The 20,663-nt window shown below is 41.0% G+C and overlaps 1 protein-coding gene across 4 annotated transcripts in view; it reads right to left on the bottom strand.

Annotated features, from left to right (window-relative positions):
• Nucleotides 1-16,746, bottom strand: part of fer (fer (fps/fes related) tyrosine kinase) — a 38,537-nt gene extending 21,791 nt beyond the window's left edge. For 3 of the 4 annotated variants that reach the window (XM_071349991.1, XM_071349990.1, XM_071349992.1), the window contains exons 1-9: nucleotides 16,615-16,746; nucleotides 11,430-11,737; nucleotides 10,713-10,886; nucleotides 10,406-10,505; nucleotides 9,760-9,943; nucleotides 7,667-7,804; nucleotides 5,879-5,998; nucleotides 5,509-5,631; nucleotides 1,624-1,813 (exon numbers count right to left, since the gene is read on the bottom strand). In XM_071349991.1, the coding sequence (XP_071206092.1) occupies nucleotides 1,624-1,813; nucleotides 5,509-5,631; nucleotides 5,879-5,998; nucleotides 7,667-7,804; nucleotides 9,760-9,943; nucleotides 10,406-10,505; nucleotides 10,713-10,886; nucleotides 11,430-11,639 (1,239 nt within the window). In that variant the 5' untranslated portion in view covers nucleotides 11,640-11,737; nucleotides 16,615-16,746. Of the gene's footprint in view, nucleotides 1-1,623; nucleotides 1,814-5,508; nucleotides 5,632-5,877; nucleotides 5,999-6,581; nucleotides 6,711-7,666; nucleotides 7,805-9,759; nucleotides 9,944-10,405; nucleotides 10,506-10,712; nucleotides 10,887-11,429; nucleotides 11,738-16,614 lie in introns of those variants that run through there. The other variant, XM_071349993.1, reaches the window with a different exon arrangement.
• Nucleotides 16,747-20,663: the final 3,917 nt, after the last annotated feature.

A 20,663-nucleotide genomic window follows, 5' to 3' on the forward strand; every position in this document is an offset into this window, starting at 1 on the left:
CATCTAGCTTGCTTTTCTATGCATCGGCAGGACAGAACGGCAGAGTCCGGTAAGATCTGGGTTGGTGGTTTTGTGTCTCTTTATTATGTGTACATTGTCCCCTATAAATAAATAAAAATGAACAACAGCTGGTGCGCGATGAGTTAGAATACCTAATTATTAAATGTAGACCATACAATTTAGAAAGAGTTTTCACCTGTATTTTTCGTAGCTGTCTATTTACCATTACAAACCGATGCTGGCACTAAGACCACACTCAATGAGTTGTATAAGGCTATAAGCAAAGAAGGAAATGCTCATCCAGATGCGGCGCTCCCAGTGGCCGTGATTATAATGCAGGAACACTGAAATCTGTTTTACAGGAAACGGAGGGCCGAACATGACCCCATTCAGATCGACGGGGCTGTAGTAGAGCGGGTTGAGAGCTTCAAGTTCCTTGGTGTCCACATCACTAAGGACCTACCATGGTCCAAACACACCAACACAGGCGTTAAGAGAGCACGTCAAAAGATTTGGCATGGGCCCTCAGATCTTCAAGAAGTTCTACAGCTGCACCATTAAGAACATCTTGACTGGCTGCATCACCGCTTGGTATGCAAACTGCTCGGCATCCGACCACAAGGCGCTCCAGAGGGTAGTGCATACGGCCCAGTACATCACTGGGGCCGAACTCCCTGCCATCCAGGACCTCTATACCAGGCGGTATCAGAGGAAGGCCCTAAAAACTCTTGAAGACTCCAGCCACCAAAGTCATAGGCTGTTCATTCTGCTCTCTGCAAGCGGTACCGGAGCGCCGAATCTGTGACCAAAAGGCAGCTGAACAGCTTCTACCTCCAAGCCATAAGACTACTGAACAGTTAATCAAATGGCTGCCCGGACAATTTACATTCATCCCCTCTATTATTTATGTATCTTAATTGTTTTCACTGACTCCCTTGCACACTCACTAGACTCTATGCACACACACACACACACACACAACACACACTGCATACACACATGCATATTGACGCCATACACACACAGACACACTTACACATACGCTGCTGATACTCTGTTTAGTATATATCCTGATTGCCTAGTCAATTTAACCCCTAACCACATGTACATACTGCATTACCTCAATTACCTCGTACCCCTGCACATTGACTCAGTACTGGTATGCCTTGTTATTGTTTTTATTGTGTTACTATTTCCTTTTATATTTAGCAAATATTTGTCTTACTTTTTAACTCTGCACTGTTGGGAATGGGCTCGTGAGTAAGCATTTTTGTGTAAAGTCGACACCTGCGTATTTTATTTTATTTAATCAATAGATGCTTTCATAACGATATACAGCATCTCTCTGGGGAATGCATTTAAATAACATGGCAAAGACGACAGTTTGGCTCGACACAAAACGGTCTAAGACAGGACAGAAGTTCATACAGTGGGTCAGTCTGAGTGGAAAGTGCTGCATTCCTTCTTATTACAAAGCTGTGTCTGAGTGACAATAGCCTGAAATCCACACTGATATGCTCCGTTTCACCATGGTTCACCATCGCATATCAGCTTGGATTCCAGGCTAGACAAGTAAGTTCTTCCCAATTGAAAACCAACAACAAATCAACAACACTGACGCACCATGGAGTTGACTGAGCGCGCATCGTCCTCGTAGTTGACCATGGGGGGCAGCTCCTTGCCCTCGTTCTCCTGCATCTTTTGGTCGAGCAGGTCCTTCTGGGCGCCCAGCTTGGCCTCGGTGCAGCGCAGCAACTGGACAGTCTGCCTCAGATCCTCCAGAGACTGCTTCTGACTGAGCAGCAGAACCGCACTGATGGGGAGAGGGGGAGGGGGAGTGAGATAGGGAGTGAATGAGTGTGTTGTGAGAGAAACAAAGAGCGAGAGACAGAGGCAGTGAGATGGAGAGAGAAAATGGGAGTATGTGTATGTGAGAGTGAAAAGATAGGGATAGATATGAGGGGGGAGTCACACTCTGGCGCTCGTCTGAATCCAAACAGTGTTACTGCTTAATCTGCCTCTCGGAATGAGGATGTGGAAAATTATTTTGGGGTTTGCTTTCTCCCAGAGCGATATATAGCCTACAGTGCAACAGCTCTAACTGCTAAGCTTTATTTGTGCTCTGATTAATGGGTGTGAAGACCAATGTTCCCTCTAATTGTTTTCGGCACTGAGCAAATTTTACTGTGAACACTGAGGCTATACCCGCTTTAAGTTACAGTTTTAACAGTGGCCAAGTAGCCTAGTGTGACTATTTGACTACAAGTGTCCTACCATCAAAAACAATGGAGAAAATGCATCCCAAAACATTTTAACATGGAACTAGCTGTTCTATCATTCAGCCTACAGTAGCAGCCAATGTGTGGTTTTCAATGTAGACCTACATTCCATGATACTTCTGGGGGAAAAAACATGCAGGGCTTAACATTAAACGTGTTTATTCACTTGTCCTTCAGACAAGGAGGTGACTGAAAATGTTGTGTTCGTGGATGCAAGAAACAACTTTACAAAATAAAATGCATTATTCCCATACCATTACAGAGAACCAGACAAATTATGCTACCCTCTGCCTATTGGCTACTTAGCTTATTCAAGCCTGCCTCAAAATACAACACTATTTACTGGACTCACTTTTCAAAGACATCTAGAAATGTACAGATTTTGTGCTCTTGTAGGTAGCAATCACTCCACTACTGCTAACTACAAATTATCTATAACTAATAACTCACTAACTAGCAAAGGATATGAAAAAAATGTGCACACACGGCTACATGCATCTCTCGCTTTGATCTCAAAACAATCGCATCTACTCACGACCACTCATGCTGTAAACACAGTCCAACTCAAAGTAAATGGCACAGATTCATATATGGCAATGGTCTATTTGCATTTAGGCCAACTGCAGATCTGATTGTTTATGCAGCACCGGTCTGTGAAGAGTGTGGGCTGAGTAGTACGTGTCAATGTAATAGAATCCTACTCCGATGCGTTCTACCTACAACAAATTCTCTTGCATAGTTCGTTTTGTTTCGGTATGTTGCATTGAAAGTGGCTAATATTGCGTTGATTCGATCACAATTGCCACAGTAAAGGGAAACATTAGTAGTGTTAACAGGGAAAACTCTAGAACAGTGGTCACAAACATTTTCTGAGTCAAAATACAAGCCAAGATCTACTGCCCAGATTTTTAAAATATATATATTTTTAACATTACTTAAAAAAATGGAAGCCTATGCAACAATAACCAATTAAAAACAGTACTGTAGCAATGAGGTTTGTGCAGTAAGCTATAGGCCCAAAACATTATCACCACATATTGGCTTTGCTTGAATTGCTTGGGCCATATTTGAATTATATTTAAACATTTGAGGTAGGCTATATGATCACACCGGTAATAGATCCGTTAATCATTAGCTTTAATTTTTATTTACTGGGCTGATGGTGCCTGCATCTGATGGTCAGTTTCAGCGGAGGGAGTGAGCAGCAGACTGAGGGTCCGTCTCTCAACCTCCCTCCACTCTCTCTTTCCTCCACCGACACTGACCAAAAAGGGACACAGTCTTCCAGCTGATGGCAAAACTTGAGTCGCACCGCATTATTTCTGCCTAATGCACAAATTCATGTTACTACTATTTCGAGATATCAAAAAAGACCCAAGCCGCTAATATTAACAACAACGCAAGCCGATACACTTTCCTACTCATTCATTACTGCTGCAGTACTTGTTGTAGCGCTGAGTGGAAATAGGAAGAACGCACATTTTATGGCTTATTGACAGTGCTGAGTAAGAACTTAAACATGAACTCACTCATAAAAACAGCAGCTCTTTGCTGTATTCGTTGACAGTCTCTCTCTAGTCATGGTTTTGAAATGTCACAGTAACTTTGTTGTAGCTTTCTTTTATGTCTGCTATATTACAGCAGACACGGTAATCTGAACCATCCGATTGGCCAGCGGTAGGCCTATAGTGCACTTGATTTGCTCTCCGGGCCCGCCGGAAGGCAGAGTTTGTACCTTCAGACACATGAAATGGTTCAAAATGGCAACAGTTCGCCTACCCGGCAAGCAGGGCAGCTGAATCGGCTCCACCTACCGCCAACAACCAGAGACTACTAAACAGTGGTGAAGACATTTCAGTCAAAACACCCAACAAATTGCTGAGGAAGCTGGGGTCCATTTAAAAGTGATGCTTAAAACGTATGAATAAGCACAATTCTTCACATCAAACTTCTCACTACTTGAAAATGGTCCTCATCAAATGACCATCACTTCATTTATGTTTTCAAAAAGAGAACTTCAGACAGGAAAACAACTAGCCTAGGCCCTACTTTATCACCCCTGTAGCTGAGACTTTACAGGGGGGTTGACTGGACAGGCCCTGATTATATCATCGTCTCCTATAGGGGATTATCCAGCAGACCCTGAAATATGTGCCGAGCCCTGTACTACAGACATAGCTCTCTCCATTGTACCCTGTCCGCCTCAATGACTCTTCACATCATTCACACTCCTGGAGTTAGATCCTGGCCAACTGGGCTTCTTAGAAACAACACCAAACATGGAATCTAGCTAGCTTGTCGCTAACAATATCTAAGTTGCTATTGGTAATGGGAGGTGTACAACTGACAGCAATGAGATCGAGGAAAACATCGAACATATGAGCTGTTTCATCCGCTTTTAATGTGCTTTGAACCCTTGCAACAAAGAACCATATGTGCATTTAGAAAAAAATCTGATATTGTCCTCCAAATAGTTGTGCATACCATATCAAATGTCATTATTGAAAGATCATGTCATCACACTTCTCTTTCAATTCTACTTGCTAGTTTTTGATTTCACACTTCTTTTGCATACTTTTTATAAGGATTCATGAAGTCTATATAAAAAAATTCTAATTACACATATAGTTCTTTGTCTGTAGGATATATTTGCAAGTAGCTGCTATCTGCTAAATAATCTCACATAGCATCTATCATCTTTGGAATGGAAGAAGAATTGAGCAGTACATTTATGGGAGAAACTTGTCCGATTAATCAGGTTGTAATAAACAATTACGGGTATATTCAGTCTGAAACATTGGTCTGAAACATTGGAGTGCAACATCCTTACAAGCCACTGACAGAGTATTTTGTGTAGATCGTTGACCAAAAATTACAATGAAATTTTATTTAATCCCACTTTATAACACAAAATGTGGAAAAAGTCAAAGGGGTGTGGATTCTTTCTGAAGGCACTGTATTTCCGGCGTGCATTTCCAAAATGCTGGCGCATGCGACGTAAAAACACTTGCACAAAATGTAAACAATAGCTGAACGTCACCGAACCAAAGACCGACTAGCTACGTTCCCTCGCATTCAGCTGGCACTGGCAAACTTACCGGCTCTCTGAAAAACTATTTCCAGTGGATATTTTGTCTAAAATGTCTCAAATATATATATATATATATACACACACACACCAATTAATTGTGTATTATAGTCTGATTAATCAGACAAGGTAGCAACGTACTCAGACTTCCTTTCACATGTTCTGGTGGACTCCTCGATCTTGTTCTCCAGGTCCTGCATAAGATCCTCCTTGCTGCGTAGGCTCTGCTGAGTGAGGACCAGCTCATCTGATGTGGATTTTAGCCTGTGGAAGAAGATAGTGGAATAAATTGTTGCTCTGACCTTTGACATAATCAGTCAGCCAACACAGATACACTATATCCTAAGTCAATCAGAAACACTGTACTACAGCTGAGATGAGACAGTGGATGGATCTCAAAAGTCCTTCCTTGATTCCTCGCAACATCCTCCCACCTTCTTTTCAAAACATCAGCGCGAGACAAGGTCGATGACCGCAATACTCTCCTCCCTTCATACATTGTTTTACTCACATCGCTTGTAAACTGTCTGCAGTCAAATTGTTCCATAGGATCTCGTTTGCTTGAAGATTCTCTGTTTCCTCCAACAGTGAAATGTCAAATTCTACATCCGGTTCTTTGGTTTCTGGAGACCTGGAAGATGACATCACATGTTAACCAAAATCATTTGAAATGGGGACAAAAAGTACTGTTACTTAAAGGAAAACACCCCAAAACTATTTTGGGGCATTTGTTTTATTAGTCCATTGTTGATATAGTCCCAAAATGTTTTGCATGTCAGCAAATCAAGTTTTCAAGATATTTAACTTTCAAAATACAGCAAGCTGTCCCGTATGATGCAAAAAGCAGCATCATACGATGCTAAATGCATCATACGGGCCAGATTTCGGTATTTTGAAAGTTATGCATCTTGAAAACTTGATTGCTGACATGCAAAACATTGAGACTATATCAACAATGGACTACTGAAACAAAAACGAAAAGATAGTTTTTGGGTGGAATTTTCCTTTAAAGGTGGGCTGAACTGACTGATTTAGCCTCTAGGTCAATCCTCCTCATTAGGAAATGTAACTGAGAATAAGATTTGGGTCTTGGAGGCATGCTTTGATGCCTCCAAGACCCTCCATGTTGTCTCGTGTGTGTGTGTGTGTGTGTGTATTCGCACGCAGGAAGCGTTTGTACACACTGCCAAAACAGTACACAATTAGTCACTCACCCTTCTAGATAACTTGAAACAGTCTAATCAGGTCGAGTCTGGAAGTAGCTTCCTTCGTCAATTAGCTTCAGCCGGCTGGTGTGTGACCGTGGCAAAGTTGGTTTGACTTTGGATAGCCTATCTGTGGGGCTAGTTAGGGACCGCCAATTAATTAAACAATGTGAATGGGACAATATTTTCATGTTTAACACCTTTTAGTTGTCTCATTAAATGCTTATATTTGTATATGAATTTCTACAATACATAGTGGTTTTGAGGTTTATAATTCATTGAAACTTGGAGCTATTGAAATGTTAAGATATTGTCCCAATATTGAGTGTACAAAACATTAAGAATACCCCCCCCCCCCTCCTTGCTCTCAGAACAACCTCAAGTTGACTGGATGTCCTTTGGGTGTACACATAGGAAACTTTTGAGTGTGAAAAACCCAGCAGCGTTGCAGTTCTTGACACAAACCTGTGCGCCTGGCACCTACTACCAAACCCTGTTCAAAGGCACTTACATCTTTTGTCTCGCCCATTCACCTTCTGAATGGCACATATACACACTCCATGTCTCAAGGCTTAAAAAATCCTTCTTTAACCCGTCTCATCTACACTGAGTAAAGTGGATTTAACAAGTGACATCAATAAGGGATCATAGCTTTCACCTGGTCAGTCTATGTCATGGAAAGAGCAGGTGTTCATAATGTTTTGTACACTCATTGTACATTGTGTAATTTACTGTTAGTCCTTCACTAGCACCATAGGGATATCCAAAGTCAAACCAAATTGACCATGTGCATTACGATTGGGTCTTGATGATTACTTGGGTGCTGCCAAATGTGGGCAGGATTGAAATAAACCCAACCCAAAGAAAACTGTGGCGTTACCTTAATTCTGTGACATTTTTCCCCCATAATCATCTCACAAATCTCAGATTTTGGACGAGACTGACTTTATGACCAAAATGATCCTATATACCCTTTGTAGTATATTTTGACACTAGAATAGAATATTTATGACTCATCAATGCCACATGGCTGTTTTCAACCAGAGAAGTTGGTTTTTTGGTTCAGTCTCTAAGGCAAAATCACTAAAACCTACCTGTAGACCTCAATGAAGTGTTCATACTCTGACACAGGGTCAATTTGGTCGATGGACGTGTGTATTTCTTTGTGGACCTTCACTATTTCATCAGTTAAGAGACTGGTAATTTCACTGTATTCCTCCAAAATCCCCTTCCTGAAAATGACAAAACAGTTGGAAAATCATAAAACACAGTTAGAAGACGCTCATTTATCTATAGTATAAATCGCTATGACATATTTTCAATAACTAAAAATATTATATACATATTTCTTTGAAGTTGGTGGACCAAAGTGAAAGCAAAAAACTCAAGTGCAAGTCTCCACTGTGTTGCGGGAAATGGGATGCAGGGGAGGGGGATAGTTGTTTCGAATACAGCCTAAGTGTCGTTGCAACTCGCCAAACTTCCACAAGGGGGAAAGTTAGAAATAGTTGCTTAAAGTAAAACAGCACCCAAAAACCACCTTTTGTTATTCGTTTAATTAGTCCATTGCTAATATAGTCACAAAATGTTTTGCATGTCAGCAATCAAGTTTAAGATACATAACTTTTCAAATACATAAATACAGCCGGTATGATGCATTTAGCATCATATGATGCCGGCTGTAAACAAATACCAAAAGATAGTTTTTGGGTGCAATTTTATTCAGTGTTGTAGTACTCGAGTCCGGTCTCGAGTACTACAAAAATATAAAAGTACTACAAGTACTCGAGTACTACAGTTTATGCTAGCTAGCTGCTAGTAGGATGTCATGTTATGCCACTGGAGTGGGTGAGTGACTGACGTTTGTTTACATTGTTTTTCGGAGTCTATACACAGCTAGAGATGCAGGTGTGATTTGGTAAGCTAGCAAGAACTTGAACGACTGAAAAGAATCCATATGTTTCTAAAGAATCCATATGTTGTTCTGAAACATGAACACAGAAATACTGGACATTTCTAACTCTTATTATGGTGGTGACCTCTCAACATTACAGTCATGGTCTTGAACTGGACTCACATCATTTAACTCTGTCTCGGTCTCACCCCCCCAGTCTTGGTCTTGAACTGGACTCACATCATTTAACTCTGTCTCGGTCTCACCCCCCCAGTCTTGGTCTTGAACTGGACTCACATCATTTAACTCTGTCTCGGTCTCACCCCCCCAGTCTTGGTCTTGAACTGGACTCACATCATTTAACTCTGTCTCGGTCTCACCCCCCCAGTCTTGGTCTTGAACTGGACTCACATCATTTAACTCTGTCTCGGTCTCATCCCCCCAGTCTTGGTCTTGAACTGGACTTGATTTTCTCCTGTCTTGGTCTTGAATCGGTCTCACTTTAGGTGGTCTCGAACACTGGTTTTACATTAAAGCAACTATTTCTAACTTCCTCCTTGTGGATTGCTGACATGCAAAACATTTTGGGACTATATCAATAATGGACTAATTAAACAAATACCAAAAGATAGCTTGGGGGTAGAATTTTCCTTTAAACAGGACATCTGAAAATGCCTCTGCCTCCTAGTAATCCCTTGACAGCTATGAAATTATGGGATTAAGCCTCATCTGGGATCGTCCCACATGACAACAATAACTCCTAACTCGCTATACTAAAATAATTCTGGATTTACGTCATTCAAAAGAATGTTAAATTGCCTGACATGTTAGGGTGTTACAGATATGGTAATCTGCAGTGGGCTGCTGGACGTCTAGGTTGGACATTGCAGAAAAGGAACACTTTGCACACAGTGACATATGCCCCCAAGTGTGTTAACAAACAACATTTCAGCCCGTAGACCTTCATCAGTTCTTAACCTAAGAGTCGGGACCAGTGGTGTAGTGGAGGGTAAACACCTTTGTGGAAAAATTCAAAGTAAAAGGATTATTACTTTACTCACTGCGAACAGCGTTGTTTACCTACCTTATTTTTCCATACTACATCACTGGTAAAGACGTAACAAAGTAGCATGACTTAAAGTAACATATCACAAAGAATTGAAACAAAGTAACCTAACATAAACACACTTGGAGCATACATCGCAGTACATTGACCTCCAGCATCTTTTCAAAGCCATTAGATATCATGCGTATGTTGTAATCCCTTCCCGAATCTCCGCTTGACACACTCACAGTGCACAGATCATCTCCTCCTGCATCTTCTGCAGGGAGTCGAGGAGGAGGGGCAGCGTGGTGTCGTGGTAGTGCTCCTGGTGGAGCTGGGCGCTCCGCACCGCCAGCACGTACTGGTTGTGGAGGTTGTGCAACTTCATAGTGGTCTTGTCGTAGCGCTCCCTCGCCTTCTCTGGCTCCTTGCCTGAAATCAATACAAGAAGATTTTTTTTTATTTCACCTTTATTGAACTAGGCAAGTCAGTTAAGAACATATTCTTACTTACAATGACGGCCTAGTGGGTTAACTGGGGGCAGAAGGACATATTTTTACCTTGTCAGCTCGGGGATTCGATCTAGCAACCTCTCGGTTACTGGCCCAACGCTCTAACCACTAGTCTGCCGCCCCAAAGAAATGCTGTGCTGCTGGTTTGTACGGAGGTTTAATTTGGGTGTGCCTCATCATTCGAGGGACATCATTGGGTGTGCCTCGTCTTTCGCCTCCCAAGACATGTCAGTCATACGATCTGCCTCCAGAGGTTTGGTGTGGTAGGTATTGATGCACTTCAGATGGTTTCTACTAAGACTTCATGCATTTCTAAGGAAAACTGCACTACGAAAACATATTCAACTTGAGTTTTCTGTCAATGTTCAGTAGAAATGTTTACCTTTCACCATTGCTTCTCTGTATTTTTCTTTGGCACTGTGGGCATCCTTTGTCAATTGTCTATAAGTGCCCTTTAACTTTTCTAGGTCACTTTTTGTCACCTAGAAGAGATAATGTCAGAAACATCACATCGTCAACAAAAGCAACATTAGCATCTTTGATGTAAGTAAAGTTGACCTCATTTACACTCGGACTACATGTGAAACACCCTGTCAGCAAACGCCCCATAACCGTAAATAAAGTCAATGCACAGGGAGGATAGTATATGAAGAAACGGTAAATGTGTGTGAGGTGAGTGTATACAGTACCTTGTTCATCTCGGACTCGATCTGTGTGTGGATGCTCTGGTAGCTCTTCTTGACCTGCTGCTTGTCTTTGATCATCATGGTGAGTCTGTGCAGAGGGCCCGAGTTCAGCTCCTCCGCGTGACACTTCATGATTTTACTCAGCTGTTCCGTCTGCTGGACCACGTGGGCCCAAGACTGGAGAGATGGAGGTGGAAAACGAGAGGGAGGTGGAAGAAGAGAGAATGATAGATGAGAGGGAGAGGGATATAGGAGATCGAGATATCACGCCTGATTTCAGTAGATAGGAAAATTAACTGGAACTTTTTAAGGCATGATGTATTGTGCTAATGTTTTCTTCTTCGAAGAAAAAGCATTTAGCGCCTCCGGTAGAAAACTTTCTACACAACGCTGTGACTAATCTCCCACTATAACCAAGTTCCACACTCCTCTTCCAACATCCTGCTCAACAGCAGAAAAACAACCCACATTCATAAGTGTGGGAGTCCCACTGGTAAAAACATCAGGTAAAAAGGGAGATATGGTCTTAAATGAATCAACATGTTCACTGGTGTGTGTTGTGTCTGTAATAATATAGCATATCATTTTGGCTTCGGCGGTCAACAAACCACCATCTTATCATCTCCTATCTTGCCTTAGGTTGCTGTAGTCTGTGTTCACTGTTGGGTCTGTATTGTATCTGTCTTTCCTGTGTATTGATATGTTTGTATAGGAATATACCTTGGAGACGTTGCTGATGTAGTCCATCTGGGAGGAGTTGTCGTGCTTTTCCACCTGCTGGCTGATGTTGAGGAGGAGAGAGGCGTACTCCTTGTCGCTCTTCACCCGTAGCGTCATGAAGCGCTTCACCGTCTCCAGCAGCTTCAGCTCCCAGTCCTGCAGCTTCAACAGCCCGTCGTGGGAGTTCCGCAGGTCCCGTCCGAACCCCATCGTCCCTCTTCCCTTCAGTCTTCCTCAAGGCACGCTGTTTAGTCTCACACTTCGCCGGGCCGAGAGGACGGGGAATCACCCTCAGGTCTGCATCTTTCCTGGGTGGAGGATCGAGAGGGACAGAAAACTAAGCATTGATATTTGCACATACAGAAGCTATAGTACATGGGTGAAACCTATTTTTCTACAAAGTACAGCAAACAGTTGGTGGAAGGTTTTCTATGACATAGCCTAAATAAAAAGGTACTCCTTTCATTAGCCAAACCCTTTATAGACTGCAACAGCCTGTTAATGGAAGAGGCAGAGTTCTCTGAAATAAAGACCCATGAATGAGGAGGGGAGGACGACCAGCTTAGCTCAGGAAGTGGGTGTGAACAGTGAACAGCACAAAACTGAAGCGTAACAAGAGACGCAACACATAGACTAGCCCTAGCCGCATCACACCATAGCTCCTCAGCTCTCAGGTAGCCGGTTTAAACCACACGGACACATTAAAACAAAGTCGATAGAGAGGGCAGAAACCATTGTTTGATATAATGTATCTACAACAACAGGATGTAGGCTAGTCAATTCTCTAACATGAGATAGAAGGGTCAACCTTTATAGATAGGGCAGCTTATACACAGACAGACGTGAATTCCCTCTACCTCTGCTACTACTAGATATTTAATCCGTCTTTAAGCCTCAGCGGGGGAAAGCGCATTATCTCCGAGCCTTCTGTTCTGTTCCATTGTCTCACACAAAATACACACAAAAAAAAGAGGGAGTGCTAAAAAAAATAAAGTACCAAGAACATATCTTGAACTGTCAGGCAAATACGATTTGTCAAAGATGTACCAAAGCATCCCAGAGGCTAGAAAAATGTGGTTTGCTATTTGGGAATGTGGTTGCGTGTCTCCCAGTAAGATCACACGTGCCACCCACTGTAGACTAATTGGAAAGGAACGTCTTCAAATAGTGTGCCTTGATCTAATATTTGAAAACGTGCAATCTCCCTTATGAGAATGGAGCGGCTGAAATTCAGAGATGTAGAAACTTGACGAGAACCGCCTCATTTGAAACCGCCTTATTCGTCAAGCAGACTTGTCTAACCTGTGTCATAAGTGGGTCATAGCATAAATACTAGGACAAGCACAACAAGAGGCTACTAAGCAAACACAAAATGTCCTCCACATTCAGGAAACCTGTTTTTAGTCTTGAATTCTAACAATTATAATGGTACAGAAGATCATTTGAATTGTATTTAGGCTGTCCATGCAAAAATCAAGTGGACGGAGTGTCAGGTTTTCGGTCAAGGATCACAGTGAAATATTCAGGCTTGTTGCACATTCTTGGCAAGATGATGTGAGCACTGCCTGAAAGGAATTCAAAAGGCGTCATTTTACCACCCACAAGTCACAGACGAACAAGGATGAGGGACATGACTCCACTCTACAGCGCGAGTCCTGAAACTATACAGTTTATAGCTAATGTCTCTGGTTTATTTAAAAACAAGCTTTAAAACACCATTACAGAAGCTGGATCAGAAGCAAATCTTTCACAGCAGAAGACAAAAGCATGAACCGAACCTCAAAATGATAACATAGGCCTTTTATCATTGAGGAAACCCCATAAACTGACATACACTAGGCTACTAAAAGTTAACTAGCTAAACAGGGACTTTGCCATTCTAGAAAAGCTTCTGTATTAGCCTAGGCCTAACAACCATGCATTTCTGTGAAACCTGATCTCCTGGCTACCACCTGCCCCTTACATTACTGTGAACAGTTAACATCCCCTTTACAAGGTGGCTTTGAACACTTACCTGTAGCCACAGGCAACACCACACGTTTGACCTCAACAAAGAACATTTTCTCGAACACCCTACTACACCCTACTTTCTCGTAACACAGACTACAGTGCATGTTCAAGTCATCAGTGACCTACCAAATGTAAAAGCCACCAGCACGCTTCCTGAGAGAAAGTATGAAAGAAAACCACGAGGTGGTTATAATGCAATTGATGTCGGCCGGCCTAAGAATCAAGCCATGGGACACCAACAAGAGAACACTTAGGGGGGCCGCAACTCCCTATTCTCAAACATCGTAGACTATATGACAACAAAAACAAAAGGATTGTTTTGTTTGTTTCAATGTGAGTTTTAGCAAACTATAGGCCTAACTATGACCAGGCTGATTTATCCCACTAAACTAAAGCCACAAAATGTCAGTGTCTGACTGATAGGGAGACAAAAGTGGGATTGGCAAACACCAACTAGTGATGGGGTAAGAAATCGATACAGTAGAGTATACTGTGACTCCAAGTATAGATAAAAATGATAAAATAGCTAGGTAGTTATGTTAGCTAGCACTATACAGTTGTACCTGCGCCGAAACTCCAGTATTTCTCATCCTATAGTAATTTTTACATGTTTTAAAATGGTTAGCCAACATGTTTTGAGTACTTTTATCTTCCTAAACTCGTTTTCTAATGGCTCTCTCTTGTTCCTCTGCAGCAGACATAGTGAGCAATATGTTTGGAACGTCAAATTGAATAAAATCGCAAAAAGCCCAAAATAAAGTATTGTGATAAATATAGAATCGCAAAACGTATCACATCAGCGCCCAAGTATCGTGATAGTGTTGGATGTCCCCGGCAATTCCCAGCACTGCCACAAACGTACAAAAACAATGGAGTTGACTGCGAGAACACATTTCAGCATTTGACATCCTGATAAACAAAGACCATTGAATAGGTCTGTGTTAGTAGACATTTAACACCTTTCAAGCCTTTTTCTCTCTCCATGCTACACAGTATCATTAGGCTAATGCAAGAGAGAGCAAAGCTGCGGACTTGGAGCTTCAGGAACAGGAAGCTGTAAACTGTGGTACACCTTCACCTTTTTCCCCTGACACAAAACGGTTGTTGGTTCCTCCATCATCAGGCAGGCACATCTCAATACTTAGCCTTTAGGGTCTATAAAGACAACAGTGAAAATCAAGCTTGCATAACATACCCGAGTCATCCACAATAAAGAAATAGCCTCTGACTGGCCATCTAGTGAAAGTACAAGAGGGAGTTTGTTGTGTCACTTACGAGACAGATCACTTTGACCGGACAGTGTATCGTGACAACAACAAACCTTGGGTACAAAAAAGGAAATTCAGCCAAAGCCAGTGCATTTCATGAGCACATTTCATAAGCCCACAGATGTGAAAAACTTGTCAAACAATAGGTTTATGATAAAGATGAACAGCTCTCAATTTCAAACGACTCTTTGTAGTAAAAGATATAGGCTCTTTCAGTCCAAGCTTCACCAAGAGCTAATAAAGTTTCTATTGACAGAGTTTCAGGACAATGCTAGTCCCCTGTATATAGCCTTGTTATTGTCATTTTATTGTGTTATTTTTCATTATTTTCTACTTTAGTTTATTTGTATACATTTTCTTAACTTTTTCTTGAACTACATTGTTGGTTAAGGGCTTGTAAGTACGATTTTCACGGTAACACCTGTTGTATTCGGCGCATATGACAACTAAAGTTTGATTTGACCTAAATGAGGGACGAGCAAGGTGCAATGCCCGGACTATTTTCATGATTTAATGCAGCCTGGAACAGTCACAGTAAATGGGTGTCAAATGGGCCACAGTGTTGTTTTTTTGTCACATTTGGGTTCTTTTCCTCCCTAATGTGTGCAACGAATGAGTCAAACAGTGTGGTTGTACACTCGCACACAGGAGTATGACTGTGAAATGTCTTCATGTGATGTTCTTACAATACTCTCTCACCAGCAATAACACAATTAGAGTGGGTGGTGGTGGGCTGCTGAAGGAGATCATCAGTGGGAGTTAGCTAAGCTCAACAAGGATTTGCTGTGTGCTACAGAACAGGGTCTGTAGGGGGGTACTGCTACTTGAATACCCCATCTGAGCAAGCAGTCTAGTAAAGGAATGTCCTCATTCTTCTCACTGGTGTGGCATGAAAAGGTCATGGAACTCAAGGCTGACAGACAAACAGTGTCCCTGACATGAAACAAATGATGATGATATATTGTTTTCTGGATTTGCATTTCTAACCTCTGTGTATTAATGTAGGTGTATGCAAACACTGTAGTTAGGCTATTCGTTGGGCAAATGAAATACATTAGCTTTCTATGATGGGAGAGATTATTGGACACAGCTGGTTGAGTGTGACAAAAGGTTTTGTCAAGTCCTATTGGACCAGTTGGCTGTGATAAGGTTTGCTGTAACTGCATCCGTTCCCTCCGCCCATTTTGTGGCAATTCATAATACAGTACTTCACAGCAGCATTGAACTTTTACCCAGTAATACTGGTTATAATGCAAATAAGTTGTCATATGTCAAAACCAGTTCTGCTAAAACAGTAACAATCATGATTAACTATTTGAAAGCTGACATTTGAACCGTTTCACCTAAAATGGCTATTTAACGTTACATGTTTCCCATCCCGAGGAAAGTTTTTGTTAATATTATGCAGCAAAGCAAAGGCATTAGCTAGCTAGCTAGCACAACACATCAGCCAAAGTTCCTTACAGTGCGGCGGTGCCTCTTCTTACCAAGTCCAGTAGTTAGTTAGCTAGCAAGAGTAGGTTAACTAGCTAAATCTGAACATCATCTGATTCACATTGGCAAACTAGCTTGCTAACTAGCAAACTATTTTAGCGTTAGCGTGCTAGGTAACGTTACCCACAGTGACTATTTTACGGGTGATAAACAGCTATGTATTATAAAAGGTCGCTATAATAATATCATGGCTAATTAAGTTATCCGTATTTTTATTAGCTTGCTAGCTAACCCGCTAGGTAAACTTAGCTATTCCTGCTAATAATGTCGGGTGTCTGGCTGGACGTTTTTTTCTTTAGGAAAAAAAACTCCTAAACCCTTTCTCGAGTGTTCGTTCTCTAGCAAATATCACATCTACATGTCGATTCCATTCAAATAGACAGTTGATACAATCAATGACAGATTGCACTCACTTTATACTGATAGTTTCTTTTCTCTTCTACTATTTCTCAGTGTTTCCTGATTCCTTGGTATTCTTCTTTTCTTTTGCTCCGCTGCCTGAGTTGGGATTCGGGAGGGGTTTCCGCTTGAGCTCTGTACTGGTACCATAGGATTATGACGTGTGTGTGTAAAATATTGTGTTTTAGAAAGAAAGATAAATGGTTAAATTACACAGCTCTGATCCTGATATACAGTGCCTTCAGAAAGTATTCATACCCCTTGACTTATTCCACATTTTGCTGTGTTACAGCCTGAATTCAAAATGGATGAAATATATGTTTTTCTCTCACCCATCTATATATAATACCCCATAATGACAAAGTGAAAACATGTTTTTAGAAATGTTAGCACATTTATTGAAAATGAAATACAGAAATATCTCATTTACGTAAGTATTCGCATTCCTGAGTCAATACATGTTAGAATCACCTTTGGCAGCAATTACAGCTGTGAGTGTTTCTGGGTAAGTCTAAGAGTTTTGCACACCTGAATTGTACAATATTTCGATTGTAAAATTCTTCAAGCTTTGTCAAATTGGTTGTTGATCATTGCTAGACAGCCATTTAAAGCCATTTAAAGTCTCTAACTAGGCCGCTCAGGAACATTAAATGTTGTCTAGGTAAGCAACTCCAGGGTATATTTGGCCTTGTGATTTAGGTTATTGTCCTGCTGAAAGGTGAATTTGGCTCTCAGTGTCTGTTGGAAAGCAGACGGAACCAGGTTTTCCTCTGGGATTTTGCCTGTGGTATTCTGTTTGTTTTTCTCCTAAAAAACTCAATTTTCCTTGCTGATGACAAGCATACCCATAAAATGATGTAGCCACCACCATGCTTGAAAATATGAAGAGTGGTACTCAGTGATGTGTTGTGTTTTCCCCAGGACATAATACGTTGTATTCAGGACATAAAGTTTATTTCTTTGCCACATGTTTTGCAGTTTCACTTTAGTGCCTTATTGCAAACAGGATGCATGTTTTGGAATGATTAAAAACAATTCTGTACATGCTTCCTTCTTTTTACTCTGTCAATTAGGTTAGTATTGTGGAGTAACTACAATGTTGTTGATCCATCCTCAGTTTTCTCCCATTACAGCCATTAAACTCTGTAACTGTTTTAAAGTCACCATTGACCTCATGGTGAAATCCCTGGGCAGTTTACTTCCTCTCCAGCAACTGAGTTACAGTAGGAAGGACTCCTGTATCTTTGTAGTGACTGGGTGTATTGGTACACCTTCCAAAGTGTAAATAATAACAACACCATGCTCAAAGAGATATTCAATGTCTATTTTTTTTAATTAACTCATCTACCAGTAGGTGTCCTTCTTTGCAAGGCATTGGAAAACCTCCCTGGTCTTTGTACTTGAATCTGTGTTTGAAATTCACTGCTCAACTTAGATACCTTACAGATAATAATTGTATGTGTGGGATACAGAGATGACGTAGTCATTCAAAAATCACGTTAAACATTATTATTGCACACAGTGGTCAATCATCTACACTGATTGAAGTGTGTTTAACAAGTGACATCAATAAGGTTGTGTCCATGCAACTTATTATGTGACTTGTTAAGCAAATATTTACTCCTGAACTTATTTAGGCTTGCCATTACAAAGGGGTTGAATACTTATTGACTCAAGACATTTCAGGTTTTCCTTTTTAATTCATTTGTAAACAATTCTAAAAACATAATTCCACTTTGACATTGTGGGGCATTATGTGTAGGCCAGTGACACAACATCTCAATTTAATCCATTATAAATTCCGGCTGTAATACAACAACATGTGGAAAAAGTCAATGGGTGTGAATACTTTCTGCAAGCCCCAATGTTCATCAAATCTTACTACTTGCATGGTGTATGACAAAATTCTATAGAGACATTTGTAAAGTAGGCAGGCATACTGTAAGGGTTTCCTATTAATTATAATTGATAAGGAACAAACTGATAACTCTCTTGGCCTATTGCTTGGTGTGAGAGTCTTATCAGTTACATGTTTATCATCAATTATAATAGCCTTATGTTTACACTATCAGTTGAAAGAGACTACAATAGTAATGTTGCCTACTACATACTCCATAAATAAGTTCCCAGGGGTGGTACTGGGACCATATACACTACATGACCAAAAATATGTGTACACCTGCTCTTCGAACATATCATTCCAAAAATCATGGGCATTAAGATGGGGTTGTTCCCCCCCCCCCCCCTTTGCTGCTATAACAGCCTCCACTCTTCTGGGAAGGCTTTCCACTAGATGTTGAAACATTGCTGCGGGGACTTTCTTCCATTCAGCCACAAGAAAATGAGTGAGGTCGGGCACTGATGTTGGGAGATTAGGCCTGGCTCGCAGTCGGCGTTCCAATTCATCCCAAAGGTGTTCGATGAGGTTGAGGTCAGGGCTCTGTGCAGGCCAGTCAAGTTCTTCCACACCGATCTCAACAAATAATTTCTGTATGGACCTCACTTTGTGCATGGGGGCATTGTCAGGCTGAAACTGGAAAGGGCCTACCCCAAACTGTTGCCACAAAGTTGGAAGCACAGAATCGTCTAGAATGTCATTGTATGCTGTAGCGTTAAGATTTCCCTTCACTGGAATTAAGGGAGCTAGACCGAACCATGAAAAACAGCCCCAGACCATTATTATCATCATTTTCACAATTTCAGAGTGTTTTTTCGACCTCATAGTGTGGAAATATAATTAAAGAAAACTTGAAATCACGTTTGTGACTGCACTGCGCCTTTAAAGCACTGCACATTGATTAACACTTATTCCTGCATGAAGGTAGTAGCACCCTCTAATGGCTTAAAATATCATGTATCATATCCTAGTTCAGTCAAACCAAACCTGTGCCCAGCCTTTGTTTTACAACTTTTTTCTAATAAATACTAATTCAGAGTTTGTGACTATTACCCATGCAAAATAACTTGGCATTGATCGTTTTCATGTTTTCTGGCAGGGTGATCATCAGAGCCTTTGACACTGACAAAGGCCCTGAGGTGTAAAGTTTTGGAAACATTACTCTTTTTGGAAACATGACTTGTTTTATGTTAAACCACTTGATCCCTGTTGAAGCTCTATTTGCTCTTAGTATTAAGATATAGGTCAAATAATATGTAAAATGCTTGAAAGTTTTTGAGATGGCTTGACTGACATTGGAGTTTGCACTTTTCGGACGTGGTTCCATTATACATGGCACAGCCAAATCAAGTGCAGCTCAAATTATTGCTATTGAATACTCGTTTCTGATTGAATACACTGAATGCTGATTGTCTGACAGCCGTGGTATATTAGACCGGATTGGTCATATACCACACCCCCTCAGGCCTTATTGCTTAAGTGTAGCAGGTTGGTGCTGAGCTTATGGCTAGAAGGGGTCTAGCTTAAGTCAAATTAATGTCAGATTTGACTTTTCGCAGCAGGTTAGGAGAACTTACGCAGCAGGTTAGAATAATTAATGTAGCAGGTTAGGAGAATTAGGTTAAGGTTAGAAAAAGGGTTAGGGTTAGCTAAAATGCAAAACATTTCCACTTTTTAAGTGGAAAAAAGCTGGACCCAAAAGCTGGACCCAATCTAGCCATGCCCTGGTGCTGATATACCGTGCTCGGAGCATTAGAGCATGAGAATTTCACTGTACCCGGCAAGCAATTACATCTGCAACCCTGTGCATATGACTAATAAACAAATCTAATCTATTATAACTCACAGGGTTGGGTAGGTTACATTCCAAATGTAATCTGTTACAGTTACTAGTTACTTGTCCAAATTGTAATCAGTAAAGTAACTTTTGGATTACCCAAACTCAGTAACGTAATCTGATTACAGTTACTTTTAGATTACTTTCCCCTTAAGAGGCATTAGAAGAAGACAAAAATGTATGTTACCAATTGAACTATTGGTAACTATCTATTGCAGGATAAATCAATGTTAAAGTTTACATAGCTGGCCATATATGGATGTTAAATTTTACTTTATGGGTTGGTTGTGTAGGCTTCTTCTTCTAAACCATCACTTTCTACTACATAT

This window comes from Salvelinus alpinus, chromosome 18, assembly GCF_045679555.1.
Source record: "Salvelinus alpinus chromosome 18, SLU_Salpinus.1, whole genome shotgun sequence".
Classification (NCBI taxonomy): Eukaryota; Metazoa; Chordata; class Actinopteri; order Salmoniformes; family Salmonidae; genus Salvelinus; species Salvelinus alpinus.